General features: G+C 38.3%; 1 protein-coding gene across 1 annotated transcript; it reads left to right on the top strand.

Annotated features, from left to right (window-relative positions):
* The first annotated feature begins 1,176 nt into the window (after positions 1–1,176).
* LOC124140670 (transmembrane prolyl 4-hydroxylase-like) lies at positions 1,177–17,216 on the top strand. Its single transcript, XM_046508357.2, has 10 exons — positions 1,177–1,515; positions 4,336–4,414; positions 5,601–5,761; positions 7,154–7,215; positions 7,683–7,717; positions 8,541–8,706; positions 11,023–11,077; positions 13,076–13,188; positions 14,590–14,680; positions 15,664–17,216. The coding sequence occupies exons 1-10, from the start codon at positions 1,357–1,359 to the stop codon at positions 15,925–15,927; spliced, it is 1,185 nt and encodes a 394-aa protein (XP_046364313.2). The 5' UTR covers positions 1,177–1,356; the 3' UTR covers positions 15,928–17,216.
* Positions 17,217–17,949: the final 733 nt, after the last annotated feature.

A 17,949-nucleotide genomic window follows, 5' to 3' on the forward strand; every position in this document is an offset into this window, starting at 1 on the left:
AAATAATCCATAGATTATAGACTACAGGGACAATAATTATCTTTGCCATATCGTAACTAGATTTTTACACATCGGGTTAAAAACAACAGAGTTCATAAACATCGTGCAAATATCACTTCACGCGCACTGATGTATTGTTTAAGTCACGTGGACGGCATTGTTGACGTCATTCGAACCTTATTGTGACGTAAGGTCGAAATGACGTCGCACTAGAAGCGACGTCATAGCTTAAATTGTGGTTTTCTAAGCCCGTCATGATCAGTGCATTTTTCAAAAGTGGAAGCTCTAAAGGATTACGAAATAATTGGTAATAAATAAATTATTACACTCGCATGTGTGTCATACTCGTGTAAGGATTCATGTATTACCCTCGCTCGCTCTCGGTCGGGAAATACAAAAATTCTGATACTCGTTTCGTAAAATCAGTATGACACACATGCTCTTATATAATCTATGTATACTGCTATCAGAAAAGTACAACTTTGCGGCTTTGCATTGTTTTATTGACGTCATTTGACGTATGACGTCATTAGACTGTGCTCGTGTGTTCAGGATATGTATCGCCGTTGCAAAAAGAATTTTATCTTAATTGGCCACGATGGTCTTTTTCTACATCTACTCAGAATGTGTAAGAAAGAAGTGACATCACTATGGAATAATTGATGCTCATCCGACAACGGAATCGAAATAAATCAACTAAAGTATGTGTAAATATATATTTTATATTGCCATGGCGAATCTTCCAAATGTTAAGACTAGTGTTTAAATTATTAACACGTCTACATCGTGAATAGCCTTGACATACAGGCTTCTAATCCTTTTTTCGTGCGCTTTTAAACCATCATATAGCGACACCTACTATCGATTGTGTTACAATATTGAATACAATACCCCATAGCCAATACCACACCATTGATCCATCACGCATGCAAAATCACAAATGCCGTAAAAATATCATGATAAAACCACTCTCCCATATATACAACGTGATTGTAATTGGATACGTTTGATCCTATGTTTAAAAAATTGCGAGCCAACTTCAAAGACAATATCTCTTAAAGCAAACTTTGGCAGTTCCACAACACAGGTTTAAATAACGTGCTCGTACATGATAGAATAAATATAAGCTATTGATTTATTTTGTTTACGATTATATTGCCAAGCAACGATAAACATGGACAGCTTACTAACGTTACCGAAACTTTCGAATCGAGTAAACTATTTATAAAACAGTTTAATCAAACGTAAACCGATAATAGCGATAGGAACAACGAGTTGTTGTTTTACTCAGCGCGAGAGCTCGCCACGTGTGATAGTGGATAACACACCCGGAACTCGGCTAATACAGTAATAGCCATGGCGCGACTCAGGCATCGGTTGCATGCGGTTGTTGCGGTCATTTTGACCCTCCCGGGCAATTGCTGGGGGTCTGAGGGCGCGTGCAGGCAGACCGACGAGGGGGTGAAGTGTGATAGTGAGGAGGGGTACCGACTCACCCGTCTGGACGGAGGCAAGGTGAGCGGCGCTAGTTGTTTACGTTTCATCGACAGCGTTTCCATATTGCGTTGGATGTCTAAACGCAAATGTGTGACTGGATGTAACAAAGCTCTCTTCTTGATGTATGTATTGCCATGCATTGTGGACATATACGAAGCGGCGTATCTGACAACCGATACACGATTTATAATCAGTGATACTGGTTGTGATATGCAATTAAAGACATGTATTTACCAATACAGTTTGATTCAACAATAAGCAGCTGATAAGTACTAAATAATCAGGGTCATTTGAAAGTCCGCTATAAAACGAGTAACTGACGTAATATTAAATCAATAATTTAACATCGTGTCAAGACCCCAGATTAGTATTTTATCAAATGTGGGAAGTATTTATGTCATGGATAACGCCGGAAACGTAGAATTTCGTTGAATTTCAGAGTTTTAAACCGAATTATAATGGGTCTTCTCACAGAAGTGCTATGGTTAAGTAGTATTCTTGTAAGTCTCCTTCAGAATATAATATTCACGCGGTTTGTCATGCAAGGGGTGACTTCAGATTTTGTCTGAAATTTCCATATATCCAGAGTCTGAATACAGTCCTTTGTCATGAACTGCTATAGTCTCTCCATGCACAGCTGACTATTTTATGTCACTTCACTTAATATTACAATGAGCCAACATTGCTCCTATTCACCAGTGTTAAGTGGCTTTAAGCAGATCAGTGCCCGATAAATATTGAGTCTAATATTTTGATTTGTTATAAAATATCCACGAATCCACCTAAGTATCCAAGAACAGGTACAATTTAGCTTTAGGAATAAGATTTTTTAAAAGTTTGATTTAATCAAATTTAAACATTAAGTTTGCTTGCCTGTGTCGCAATAGTCATACAGCCCATGCAAGTCTATAGTAGTTGGCAGATCTAAAGTTACTGCATTTTCAGTTTCTGAAAATGAAGAGTCTCTGTGCGCCTTTTTAATATATTTTATTAAGATAATTTAATAACTGTTTTTTTTTCTTTAATATGTTTTCATTTGAGAAACTAGATGTTAGCCTAGTGTTGCATTTGCATATGTCTTGATACAGCCAAGACTTACCTCTTTCCAATTTCTTCCCTAAATACTGATGTATTGTAGATATTCATTCCTCCACATTTCTCCATCCTGTTACCATGAATACCTGGGAGACTTCATCTTTACAGCTTTCTTTCTTCATCGCCTTACTCCTTCATCAGGTGAATAAATGCTATATCACCTACCAGCACCAATTATATGTTGGCTTCCCTTGTTAGTTTCCACCTTTGTTATCTTTTAACTTTTGCTGTTCTTACAGGTACATATATATGTTCTCTGTCTCATAGCATTTATTCACCTGATGAAGGAGTAAGTATGTATGTTGTGCTCCTCATAATAAAGAAGTTGACTTCCATAAATTCTCTTCCTTAACTTACTTGTCCACACAACATCGTTTTAGTAACACCTTCTGTACCTAAAAGCTTTTTTTATCCATACTATGCAAGGAATCATTGTGTTATGTGTAATTCATGACACATGACACAGTCTACATAGATCTAAGATTTTACATATTTGGACTAGTGTATCTCTGTTTAAACTTTCATAAATTGATGGAACCAGGCAGCAACTTGGTTTTGTCCTGTGCTACTTGGTTTAGTCTGGTGCAACTAGGTTTAGTCTGGTGCAACTAGGTTTAGTCTGGTGCAACTTGGTTTTCATGTCAACATGCACCTGGTGCAAGTTAAATCAAGTTCCTTAAATCGAGGGGGCACGGGTAGCCCAGTAGTCTAAGGCGCCGCGATTCGCTGTGCAGAGTTGTGTCCCTTGGGCATGCCAGAAACCTATGATTGTGGGTTCGAATCCCGGTTCGCCCCGATTCTGTTTCTAGGTTTGTCAGCACCATACCCGTGCTCGTGGGTTTCACCGAAGTGGTAAACGTCTGAGACCTGCATCACTTCGGGCTTTCCTCCCACATTAAGCTGACACGCCGTGATATAACTGGAATACTGTTAAAAGCGGCGTTAAACCCAACTCACTCACTCACTCCTTAAATCAAGCCCTGGAGTGGCTGGCTGGTTTTAGTGTTCTGACATTTAAATCACAAAGCTGTGTTAATGATGGGCCCAAGTATTTATCATAATTAATTGTAAACACAAGGATGATATTCATTTGGTATGTTTGTCATTTGGAACCAGTACTTTAGAACAGGCTTTGTAGAGTCATCTTTGTTGTCTTTGCAAGAGCATGTCAAGATTTTCATCAACATTGAATAGTTTCCCCCAAAATTCACACTTTGAAAGACAAGGTCTCACTGTGAGGAGGCAATCAATTATCTCACTGTTGGTCTTAGTTTTGAAATATGACCACAGAACGATCTATTGGCAAGGATTATATTGTACAAGTATACAAACAACTGAACCAATTTGATGAGAGTGTTCTCTTGAAAGCTGTATTCAGAGAGAGTATACTAGAGTTACTTCCCTTTGCAGAGAAATGTCTTGTCAAAGAAGGTTGACAAAATGTGTTTTAATGCTCTCATTAAATTAGTTTATAATATACGTTCACCATAAGTAATGTTATCATGCTGTAGTTTGAGGTTATGGATATGGCTTTTGTTACTAAAATTCCTAATTCAGGACTCCAGATATTTTTTTATCGTGATAAAAACAATACATGTATATGAGTATTTATTCACATGTACAAAATATATTGAATACTCCAAGAAAACAGTCAGTACCCAGTGTGAATGATAATGTGAAATACACAATGGTAAAAAAAATAATTAAAGGCCTGACACTTTTCTTTCTTTCTGATGTCTACAGGTGGGGGACATCAAGGAGGTGAAACTAGATGGCAGGACGGTGACCTTGAAGACTCTCAGTTTGAAACCATTGTTATTTGGTGAGGAACCTATTAAAAAAATAACATTTTTGAAAAAGACTTACCGTATTTGACGTGTTAAGTGCTCAGGGCGCTCTCAAAATTAGAAATAGGGGGCTCTTATTGGAATATTACTTTGGTGGAAAAAAAACAGTTGAAAGATAAATTTCGTGGTTTATGCTGACAGCCTGAAATGTTTATGTGCGACAGATATATTTTTCCAGAAATTAATTGCCCATAATTAAGGGTGCATATAGCACACGAGTGCGTATTATACGCGAAAAAATAAGTCTTGTGTACATTGATCAATCGGAAGGGGTGCCAATTGGGATTGTTCACTAGCCAATATATTAGCAAATATTGCCGTGGGCGCTTATTAGAGCGGGGCACTTATTACGTCGAATACGGTATATTTTTGTGACAGTTTTATTGTTTAGCAGCTGTTTTCTAAACATAAAACTTAATATGTCACAAATATATCACACCAGCCCTTAGGCAGATGAAATGGAGATTAAATTGTCAGTATGGCCGAGCGGTTTCAGTCCTTTAATCACTTGTAAAGGGCTGCCCAGCAACACTGTTGTGTTATGTGGCATTGAGATCCATTGATAAATTTCTGCTGTAAATGAGAGCACTTAGTACCATCCAAAAACAGCTTTCACTGAAACATTTTTAAAATGATGATTGCATATTAGAAAATTATATTGTTTTGAAAATAATAATAATGTATTTGCGTCTGAAAAATATGAAAGTTTGCATATACTATACAGAAGAAGTTCAGATTATTTCATATTACTATTCTTAGTCTGTCATGCCATGACAGATGAACTATTGTAATATGAAAGAATTGGGTGTTCTTAAATTCTTTTGAGTAGCATACTTTTCAGTTTATTAAACACATTCTGAGTTAATGAATTTTTGCATTTCATTCTGACTGCTTTAAGCATGGTGAGCCAATATGTTTATATCATTAGCATTACAGTTAGTTTGGTGTATATTTCTGTCTGCAGTAGACTTTTTGTCTAGTGGAAACAATTTTGCATCAGATTTCTCAAAATGTAGGTCAGTCAGGATTAATGGATTGGTCATTACAAATAAAAAAATTGAATGGTTTTTTTAGGGCGTAAAATACAAAAGAAAATGTTTCATGAGATGCATTAATTTTGCAGCAACAGTTTCTTTAATACATGTAGTATTGTTTTACCAGAGATCCCTGACTTCTTGACGGCGGAGGAATGTGACCATTTCGTGTCCCTGGCAAAGTCTGAGGGGCTGGAGAACAGTCAGACCACCACTGGGGGTGGGGCGGCACCCCCTCGCTTCCAGATCCTTGACAGCAATGGGGACAAAAAATTAACAGTTGATGAAGTAACTACAGTGTTTCAAACTGGGGAACTCTTATCTGAAATTATTGATATTTATGCTATGCATATTAATAATAACTAAACCTCCTGGGTTAGAATAGTCCTTAATGGACGACCAAGTCAATCCGGTGGTCAGGCTCGGTGGCTTGGTTGATTGCATTTCATCGTTACAGGACTACCAATTGAGTGGATCGATGCTCATGATATTAATCACTGGATTGTCTGGTCAAGACTCGATTATTTTCAGACCGCTGTCATATAGCTGGAATATTGCTGAGTGCGGCGTTAAACAACGAACAAACAAACAACAACATCATAACAGGACAATGTGGATTGATGCTTGTAATAGCAATCACTGTATTGTCTGGTCCAGACTCCATTATTTCCAGGCCAAGGTCATGTAGTTGGAATATTACTGAGTGTGGCTTCAAACAACCAGCAAACAAGTTCACACAAATTATTTGAATTGGGTAATGCTCCCTGCTTAAATCTAAATGCCAGTGCAACATATATGTGCAAAATGTTCTTGACTCTTTACCAAGAGGCTACACAGTAAACTGGTACAATGAAATTAGATGCAGAGTAAGTTAATGGTAAAAAACTGGAATTTGAATGTGTTGTATGCCGGAATATTGTGCATATTTTGTAACCAACAAATGTAACCTAGATTTTATTGTGACAGAGTTTTTTCAAAGTACATTGTTTTTAAAGTGTTTTTTGCAGGGTCATTTCTTTAAAAATCAGGCAATCCATATTTTTCTCTCGATTTGTATTATCTTTAATTGAAAAAATATGATTTAGAGGTCAAGTTAAAGGTTAAAAACATTTCCTGTAAACAAAATTTAGAATGTCATAAAATGTAGCAGCAAGTTGGAGAGAACAGACATGTAATGAAAATGTAACTAGATTTGAGATAAATGGTTGATGAACACGATTATTTCCCATTATAGATTTTTTTCTTCACAATGTTGAACATGACAGATGGATTTGTATAACGAGTCATTTAAATATGTCTGGCCTTATTGGTCTGTCAAATATCCGGGGTTGAGGGGCTATATTAAACCAGCCACAAAGAGGTAAATATGTTGTCAGAGATCAAGCAGTAAACAGTAAACAAAAATGTTGATGAAACTAAAAAAAATTCATAATAGTCACCAGGCAATTATATTCCTCTTCTCTACACCGATGTGTTTTCTGTAAAACAAATCTTGTAACAAGAAGCTAATAACTTGTCTTGGGTCTTGGAATGGAGAATTTACGAAGATTACTAACAGATTGGTCTTGAAGTTTATCAGTGGCGCTTATTGGAATGGGTCGCTTAATACAGCGAATACAGTACATTAAGTGAGTGTTTGTAAAAATGAGTGGTATAATTGCACTGTCACATTTATTTCAGATGCGGCTTACAATTGAGAATGGTTTTGACATATATCCTGACAATGAAGATGTACTGCAGTTGTAAGTCAGTCAGTCCTCTGTATCTCCATCTGCCAGCATAAAGGCAGACAAGTACACATCTTCCCGAGGCAAGGGAGGTAATTGACTGTAAAAGCCCACCACTAGACCTGATTTCTGGGCTCGATCGTAGCGCCACCAGTGGCTTCTACGACTTCTATGTCCCTCCTATTGACCAATCAGATTCAACCTCTGATATCACTTGCATTTGCTTCAAACAAAATGGCGGCACCCAGTGAAGACGATCTGATCGATAATCAAGATCTCTATTGTAATAAAACAGGTCTTATTTCGCAAAGTGCATCAGATCACATGAGCACCTTGATTAAAACATGTTCTTCAACTCTATTGACTGACAACGTAACATATTACTGTCCAAGGTCTATTTGATAATTAGTTGTGTTGACTGTGTATCAATATTTGTTTTTATTCGGTGTTGACCATTTTTCTGTTTCTGTTTAAATCCTCAGTTACGCCGATACCCAACTGGATGGCAATGGTGATGGTAAGTTTGGGAGCTGTGACCCTTAATTGTTATTTTGGGGGGTCTGAGGCATACACAGATGCGGAAGGGGATTCAGGGGTGTACAATTTTAAAGCATCCTAAACATTTATGCACCCATAATTGAGACAGTGATCAGGTGTACTAGCATTAGACACCTACCGTCATTGCTATATTAAAGGCCTGGGACACGTCCCACCTTGAGCTATATTAGCGCTAAGACTATCGTAACTCCCATACTTTAACATAGACTTATGACAATTGTAGCGCTACGATTGCTTTGTGGAATGGACCCCTCTCAGTTACGTGTTCCCTGACAAACTTCTTGATAAGGTTGAGTGAGTATGGTTTTACGCCACTTTTAGCAATATTCCAGCAATATCACAGCGGGGGACACCTGAAATCGGTTTCCCACATAGTACCCATGTGGGGAATCGAACCTGGGTCTTCTGCGTGACGAGCAAACGCTTTAACCACTAGGCTACCCGATTGCCCCATTGACAAGTTTGTAAATAATCTTTATATAATATTCTTTCAATAATGGTCAAAAAAGTTTAAACAAGCGTTTGGCACAAGCCTCAATTCTCTGTGCAGAGTTCCCTCACTTAGGTATACTAGACATCTATGATCATGGGTTTGAATTCCTATTCACTCTGATTTTTCTAGGTTTGTCAGCATTATGCCTGTGCTTGTGGGTTTCACCAAAGTGGTAAACGTCTGAGACCTGCATCACTTCAGGCTTTCCTCCCACATCTAGGTTACATGCCGTGATATAACTTGAAAACTGCTACGAGCAGCATCAAATCACTCAATCACTGTGTTGCAGGTGTGATCACACCAGATGAGATGGAGGCTTTGACCCCTGATGGGATGCAGAAATATTTGTCAGATTTCGTCAAGAAACAACCTGAAAAACACTCTCGCTTCAGCAACCAGGTCTGGCTGTACCCAGATAAATCATCAGACGCAGTGTTCAAAACAGTACAGAAGAGGTATGCCTGAGGTTTCAGTGTTTTGGAGCTTCAATTATTTCATCTTCCTGAGTTGACTGACTGTAAAAGTCCAGTTTCCACCCTTGCCGAACTATGCTGGAATTTCCAGGCTCGATTGTAGTGCCACCAGTGGCTATTACGAGTTATGTCCCTCCTATGTCCCTCCTATTGACCAATCAGATTCCACGTCCCATATCACTTGCATTTGTTTCAAATAAAATGATTAAAAACATGTAAAGATTTGGAAAATATCTGTTGATGCTAAGTTGTCGGTACACATGCTTTGCAAATTCTGCAATCCACTGACATCTGCAGTTTACAAACCGGATGTTGATTTCGTTACGCGATTTTGATTGGACTATGCTTAGATTCAATGGTCCAGCCAAAATATAACACCATACATGTTATTGCATCCTATATATATATAGTCCGGCAAGGGTGGAAACTGGACTTTCATTGTAAGTTAATTCCCTGGCCTCGGGAGGATGCAATTATTTCTACATTATATGGTCTTTTTTATCTAGTCTTTTAGGGGGCACGGGTGGCCCAGTCGTCTAAGGCGCCGCAATTCGCTGTGCACGCCAGAAACCTGTGATTGTGGGTTCAGATCCCGGTTCGCCCTGTTTTTCTAGATTTGTCAGCACCATACCCGTGCTCGTGGGTTTCACCGAAGATATAAACGTCTGAGACCTACATCACTTGGGGCTTTCCTCCAACATTAAGCTGACACGCCGTGATATAACTGGAATAATGTTAAAAGCGGCATTAAACCCAACTCACTCACTCACTCTAGTCTTGTAATTCAAGTTCCCTTATAATGGCCTACAGCATGTATGTTCATCAAATTCTATAAATTCAATAAATTAATTTGCAAATACAAAAGCAAGGAAGAAGAGACTTAATAAAGTCTAGAAGTTGAACATAATGGAAAACTCTGCTGGAAGGAATGTTGATGGGGCTCACTAGACATGTTAACAATCAGTCCTTGGTATTGCATAGCCTGTATTTAGGTCTCTATTCCCCATTTTCCCTAGGCAAGAGAGTTAACTGACTTTAAAAGTCCAGTTTCCACCTTTGCCGAACTTGGCTGGAATTCCTGGGCTCGATCGTAGCGCCACCAGTGGTTACTACCCTTATGTCCGTTCTAAGCCTCTCCTATGGACCAATCAGATTCCATCACTTGCATTTGTTTGAAACAAAATTGTGGCGCCCAGTTAAGACGATCTGATCGATAATCAAGAACTATGTTGTGATAAAATGGGTCTTTAATCGCGAAGTGCATCAAATCACGCGGGCACCTCTATCAAAAACATGAAAATGTTTGGAAAATATCTGTTAACAAAGGAGTTGGCGGTGCACATGCTTTGCAAATCCTGCAATGGACCAAAATCTGCGAGACAGTTTACGAAGCGGATTTCGATTTCGTTACGCGATTTTGATTGGACTATGCATAGACTCGTTAGTCCAGCCAAATTCTAACTCCATAAAACCAGCCTAGTTCGGCAAGGGTGGAAACTGGACTTTTATAGTCAGTTAACTCACTTGCTTCAGGAAGATGCTATTCCCTGGGGCAGGCCAGAAACATTTGACGGTGGGTTCAAGGCCCAGATTTTCCCTGCTTATGTTTCTTAGTTGTCAGCGCCATATGTGTTACGATTCCGAGTTTAATCAGCTTGTTCCTCCGTGTATATGATAAATGCATGCTGAAGTCCTAAATGTCTTGTGTCATTCTTCGTTCACTCAGCGTATGACGTCATATAAACATACGTGTATATATGTGTATATATTCTATCTATACTTGTGTTTTTGTATCAAACGTGCAGTCATCGTCACCAGAAAAGCGGAATGTTTTGATAAGTAGTGTACTCTGTGAAATCCAACATATGTCTATAGTACATATATTCAGTAAACAACCTTCAATAAACACTCATAATGCTTAACATATATTTATGTCATTCACATATTTGAAATAACAAAGGGACAAATTGTGGCACAGTACGTTTATCGGTGTGTCGAAATTTGCTGTTTTTAAGCATTACAAAATCTCATACAGTATTGGGCAGTATCATTTATTTATTACTGCGTACGTTTGTCCTTTATTTGAACTTTGTATTTTTTGATCGGATGGCCACCTATACAATCTCATTTAAATCAGATCTTATTAATTCTCGTTTCCGCTAAACATAGAGGTATGGCATGGCCTGAGAGAAATAAAGTGCCATTCTGTTCTGTTGCGAGAAATAAGATCTCAGTTTTAATGAGATTGTGTTAAACCAAACTCACTCACTTCTATTTTCATGAAACTTAATATAACAGAGTCTCCATGGTGACAGAACTTCCTGTAGAGCTGGTCCGTATGAGTGACTTTCAGGTAAGTCAAAGGGAGACAACCCATGTGCCATTTGTCCTTGAGCAGTGGGGTGAACAATAAGGATGAGACTACTGAAACAAAATTTTACACACTGATGTAACTGGTCATCTTCTCAAATGACGAAAATTGGTATCGTAAATTATTTTACAGAGTTATCGCCGTAGCTCCATTTTTTTCAACTTAGTGCATACTGTGTACAATGGGGTCAAGTTTTCTCAGAAACAACTGAAGTTGCATGAATGAAAGTTTGCATGCTTGTCTAAGAGATACATGTCAAGACAGTTTGAAAAGGTTCCCAAATTATTTGTTTACAGAGGTACAGACCTAAATCCATGTTATTTTACTTGGTGCATACTATGTGCAAGGGGAACAAGCTTTCTCAGAAGCTACTGAAGTTAGCTTATAGATAAGCTTAGAGATACTTATCAAGACTGAGCTATTTTTTTCCAGAGAAAGGTCCTTTTGTGTGTATCAATTTCACATTTAATAATTTTTTAAGCGACCCTAGAGCCTATCTCTTCTCAAGGCTTTATGGGGCTCTTTTTAATAGTTTATATTATTATATTCACTACTTTATGAACAAACAAACTTCTAATGTGCCTAATGGCTGGGGATAGTTTTCTTGTTTATTTTGAAACTGTTTGTGAATGAATACAACCACTGTAAAAGAATTTAAACCTTTAACAAGATTTCATTTGATTATCAGTTGTCAGTCATATTCGATAGTCCTGCAATACCATTGAAAACCGTCATTGATTAACAAAACAAATTAAAGAGTAACCATTTTTTAGCAATCACAGTGCCAGCAAAGTCTCCAGCCATGGGGGTTGATTATGTATCCAAGCTTGGGTTGTATCCCTTCAGGGAACTTAGCGTGAAAATCAAGTGTACTCTGATACATTGACCGGCACGATAATGTAGCACTTTGGGCGTGGATTCGGCGCATTTTAAATATGCACATTATAATTATGCACATTATAATACCATGTAAAGAACAGAAAGGCAAGATCACGGGTTCATTTGTGAGAAGGACGTACAATTAAATCTGTGATCCAACTAGTGACTTCTTACTCTACGGGACAGTACTCTTGAGAGCTACGGCCATCTGTCCTGTTACACCTTGTGTTGCTGCATACGCTGACGGGAGTGTGTTTGTACTCAGCAATATTCCAGCTATATGACGACAGTCTCGAAATATGGGCCAGACAATACAGTGATTGATATTGTGAGCAACAATCCATTGGGGTACGATGTCACGCCATTAACCACGTCACCAAGCCTGACCACCCGATCTATTTGGGTGGTCTTACAACCAGCATACGTGGCTGGGGAACAGTTCTATCCCTGAGTCTCCACAGGCTATACTGACATGGACTACAGGTACCTGACTGTGTAGAGACTATAACATAAGTCAGATTCTTGTTCTATCATGGATGTACAATACTCAAAATAAGTTCAAGAACATCCTATTCTTTCACGTTACTGTAGTAAATATGTCAAGGCATGGTGGTATGTAGTGATAACTTTTGTTTGTTTGTTGTTTAATGCCTCACTCATCAATATTCCAGCTATATGACGACAGTCTGTATATAATAGAGTCTGGACCAGACAATCCAGTGATTGACATCCTGAGCATCGCAATTGGGATACGATGACATGAATCAACCATGTCATTTGTGAAAGGACATACAAATCTGTGAACCAACTAGTGATTTCTTACTCTACAGGACAGTACTCTTGAGAGCTACGGCTATCCGACTACCCAATCCCGTTAGTCGCCTCTTACGACAAGGATAATCTCCTTTTACAGCAAGCATTGGTTGCTGAAGACCTATTTGACCCCGGATCTTCACTGGTCATATTGTTATATCATGGCATGACAGAGTTACTATAGTAATATGAAAGAATTTGATGTTCTCTAACTTCTTTTGAGTAGCATATTATGAAATTCTACGTCTGTGATGCTATTAACCATTGGTTAATTGGTTAACGTTTCAGGTTGTTCAGTATGATGTCAAAGGTCACTACAATGCACACTATGACTCCTCGAGACTGAGCTCCACTGTGCCGTGCTGTAAGCGGTTTGATAGGAAGAAGTGCCGGATATGCAGGTTAGACAAGTAATTAGTATACATGAGTGAGTCCCATGTTATCTCATATATATATGAGTGAGTCCCATGTTATCTCATATATAGACCCGTGAAGATTCTGGGGTAGAATAGGTCTTCAGCAACCCATGTTTGCCGTAAAAGGTGACTATGCTTGTCGTAAAAGGCGACGAACGGGATCGAGTGGTCAGGCTCGCTGACTTGGTAGATGCATGTCATCGATCCCAGTTGCGTTGATCGATGCACATGATATTAATCACTGGATTGTCTGGTCCAGACTGGATTATTTACAGACCGCCGTCATATAGCTGGAATATTGCTTAGTGCAGCGTTAAACAACAAACCAACCAACCAACTATGTCATATATACCACTCAATGTTTCACAGGGATACTCCTATTATTCCATAAAACAACTGATTTCTTTTAATATAACCTGATTATGTTTCTGGCTTTGTCAGCACCATACCAAAGTGGTAAACGTCTCAGACCTGCATTACTTCAGGCTTTCCTCCCACATCAAGCTGACACACCGTGATATAACTGGAATACTGTTCACAGAGGCGTAATCCCAACTCACTCACTTTTACTATTCATAACAGTTTCCATTGTTTTTTAAAAGAATTTGTTCCTGAAAATACTGGAAAAGATATTTAGAAAAAGTAATTGCTGAACATACTGGGTGCCCTGAATAAAACGTGTTTGACTTCCCCCTTCAGAGAATAGATCTTGAAATAGTGACCAAAATCATCTTCATCTCTAAAAATAAAACCAGGTCCCATCCCCCCCAAATCGTAAATGATCTCTGGAAGAGTGAGTGAGTTAAATATTAACGTCACACAGGCAATACAGTCTGTAAGAGTGATTTGTATATATCTGATATGACCCATAACTGTCCTGTTACACCTTGTGTTGCTGCATACGCTGACGCTAATATCATGTAATGAATGAATAGTGAGGCAAGATCACAGGTTCATTTGTGAAAGGAAGCACAAATCTCACTTCTTACTCTACGGGACAGTACTCTTGACAGCCACGGCCATCTGTCCTGTTACACCTTGTGTTGCTGCATACGCTGACACTAATATCATGTAATGAATGAATAGTGAGGCAAGATCACAGGTTCATTTGTGAAAGGAAGGACAAATCTGACTTCTTACTCTACGGGACAGTACTCTTGAGAGCTACGGCTATCTGTCCTGTTAGACCTTGTGTTGCTGCATACGCTGACGGGGGGGTGTTTGTACTCAGCAATATTCCAGCTACATGACGACAGTCTCTAAATATGGGCCAGACAATACAGTGATTGACTTTGTGAGCAATGATCCACACCATTTGGGTACGGTGACACACTGTGAGTGATTTGTATCCATCTGGTATGCTCCATTACAACTGTGTTGTTTCAGATACATGACAGTTCTGTTTTATCTCAATGATGTGGAGGAGGGAGGAGAAACAGCCTTCCTTGTTGCTGACAATGAAACTGTTCATGATAATGTGAGTCATTAAAGCTTCATTGATATGTCAGACTTCTACAGAATGCAGAAAACAAGCACTACAAAGATAATAGACAATATTATCACATTTTACTAAAAAAAGTTATTCATGTTTGAATTTTAGTGAATGGTATTGTCTTTATTCAAATATCTATAGATGTCGTCACATTCATTTTATTTAAATTGTATTTGGTATTCACATTATATTTGGTTCTCATGTGATATTTGGTGTTCACATAATACTTGGTATCCATATTATATTTGGTTCTCATGTGATATTTGATGTTTACGTTATATTTGGTTCTCATGTGATATTTGGTGTTCACATAATATTTGGTGTTCACATAATACTTGGTGTTCACATAATACTTGGTGTTTGCATAATACTTGGTGTTCACATAATACTTGGTGTTCACATAATACTTGGTGTTCACATAATACATGTATTTGGTGTTCACTCGAGCCTGATCTGGGTCAATCCCTAAGGATGAAATGTACAAAGTTTCTTTGACCTACTGCCAACAGTAAATCCTTCTCCAGAAAACAAACTTATTTGTAATGATATGACCAAGAGGATGACCTTGACCCTTGACATCACATATCAATGTGTCCAGTAAAAGTCCTAGTGCTATTACGGACATCTACATATGATATCCCTGAGATCTCCAAAAACAAAATGTGTCAACAATCAAATTCAAGCAAAACCTTGACACAACCTAATTTACATGGGGCTACTTAAATAGGACAATAAAAACAATATATGTTTTTACTTGAACTGTTAATCTGCCGAAAAGTTGATTTTCTCAGATGGAAAACTTGATGACCTATTTATTTACACACACACACACACACACACACACACACACCACCCCCCAACTCTAAACAATTTGACTGCAAGTCAAATGAGTACATATAGACAGATGTTCTTTGTTTTAATGTGTAAAAATGTGTGGAAAAGGTGACAATTTTCTTCCTGTCTCACAGGTAATGAGGGAGAGCAATCAGGTGAACCTCTACCGTCGTTGTGCAGACGCACGTCTGACTGTCAGACCGGGCAAGGGCAAGGCCGTCATGTGGTACAACCATTTTGTGAAGGAGGAGAACCAGTGGTTAGGGGAACAGGATGACTTTGGTATACATGGCGGCTGCGCGGTCGTGTCTGGGGAAAAGTGGATCGGCAACTTCTGGATAAAAGTAACAGATGATAAGGAAGAGGATATAAAAAGAATGTTGAAACTCAAGTATTAAATGTATAAAAGAAATATTTTTTTAAAAGATGACACTTTGAAAATAATTGCATTGTTCTTCAAACAGTACTGACATTTGTAGTTTTGCCTTGATGCGAATAGCTGCAAGATTGCTGATGCTGTGGTAAGCTTTGGTTTGTTTGTTGTTTAGCACTGGAGCAATATTCCAGCTATATGATGGCAATCTGTAAATAAAGCAAAATATTCTGATAATTTGGAGAAAAAAGACAAAGCCAGGAATTTAGATATATTTTTGACCTCGTTCCATGCATTGTCACATATAGAATCAATAAGTCATGGAGAAATCATGAGAATCTATTTCTGTCATTAGTAGCATCAACAGATTTGAGTGATTTCTCTGACTTAAACCATGTTATGGTTGATATATAATTGCCCTATAATTTTGCATAATGACCAATAATTGTGTCAGTTTTACTGTTGCATGTTCAGAGTGGCCTGTGAATTCCTGCTTCAGAGTCAACTGCAACAACACAAGCATGGCATCATTATAATTGTTTAATAATTAGTGGTGATGGGAAGATTTTGAGCAGATAAGGTATTAAAATGCAATGCAAATGATTTATTTTTTATCAACATCATACTAGTCAATCATAACAGTTATTTACCATTTGGGGGAAATTACTAATCCTAAATATTCCTATGTGCCTCAGTTAGGGTCTGGGTTTTCTGTACACCTTTATTCTTTATACTCATTAACCTTACAAATTGTATCTGATGACCAACTGGATGTTTGAGACTCAATGACTTGTTGCTCTCAGGTTTCTTTGGGGTTTTGGTTGTCTAGGTGACCTTGGCAAGACAAACCAGTGATCGACATTATGAGTACCGTAATCAAGTCACCTAGCCTTACAGCACGAACCAATCTAGTCACCTTGTACAACAAGCAGTACTGCTGGGGATTTCACTGTTCCCGCCTTTCGACATACATGTATGTAATCTAAACTAGTCTTAGTTGAATTTGGCGGCTCACCAGTCAAACAAGGCCCTCCAGCAGTCTTGAGTGTTAGACTCCCTCACAACTAAGGCCTTATGTTTATTATAGTTGGTTTACAGCAGTATTGTTTAAAGTGTTAGACCCCTCAAAGGTGAGGCCTTTAATTTCATATTTGATTAACAAAGTTGAACTACAAAGAAAATTGAGATTAGATTGATTGGTTGGTTGGTTTGTTGTTTAACGCTGCGCTCAGCAATATTACAGCTATATGACGGCGGTCTGTAAATAATCGAGTCTGGACCAGACAATCCAGTGATTAATATCATGAGCATCCATCCACGCAATTGGGATCGATGACATGCATCAACCAAGTCAGCGAGCCTGACCACCCGATCCCGTAAGTCGCCTTTTACGACAAGCGCAGTCACCTTTTACGGCAAGCATGGGTTGCTGAAGACCTATTCTACCCCGGAAATTGAGATTAGAACAAAATTATTGACTTTGGACGTTTTTGGAGTCGCCTAGTTGATAGATGTTTTGGGGGTGAAACCACTAGCATTTACAAACTGCTGTTCAAACCTGGCTACATCAGCACCTTTTACCAGCAGCTCAGTCACTTGCTGCCACGGACTGTCACTATGAATATATTAACAGCAGAGTCTGCCACCACTAAACTTACACTAAACATTAGCCATGACAAGGATGACAGAATCTGATAAAACTATTTTACCTACCTATTGATCAGGATTTTTCTTCAACAAAAATATCTATATCTATAAACAAAGAAATAAAAAGGCCACCCAAAGTTTTGTTGATACATATTTTATTGTAGTCATTTGTCGGAGGGTAATGTTTACATTTGTTGATGTTTTTTAACTTTTTATTGTGCAATAACACTGTGATCCAACAATAAAACTCAATATACTGCTTTTGATCCCTGTTTTCTCTGTTCCTACACAGACAAGTATGCATGAGTGAGTTGGGTTTAATGCCGCTTTTAACAGTATTAAATTTATATCACAGTATGTCGGCTTGATGAGGGAGGAAAACCGCAGGTGATACAAGTCT

The sequence above is a fragment of the Haliotis rufescens genome, unplaced genomic scaffold, assembly GCF_023055435.1.
Source record: "Haliotis rufescens isolate VD_foot unplaced genomic scaffold, xgHalRufe1.0.p SCAF_2, whole genome shotgun sequence".
Lineage (NCBI taxonomy): Eukaryota > Metazoa > Mollusca > Gastropoda > Lepetellida > Haliotidae > Haliotis > Haliotis rufescens.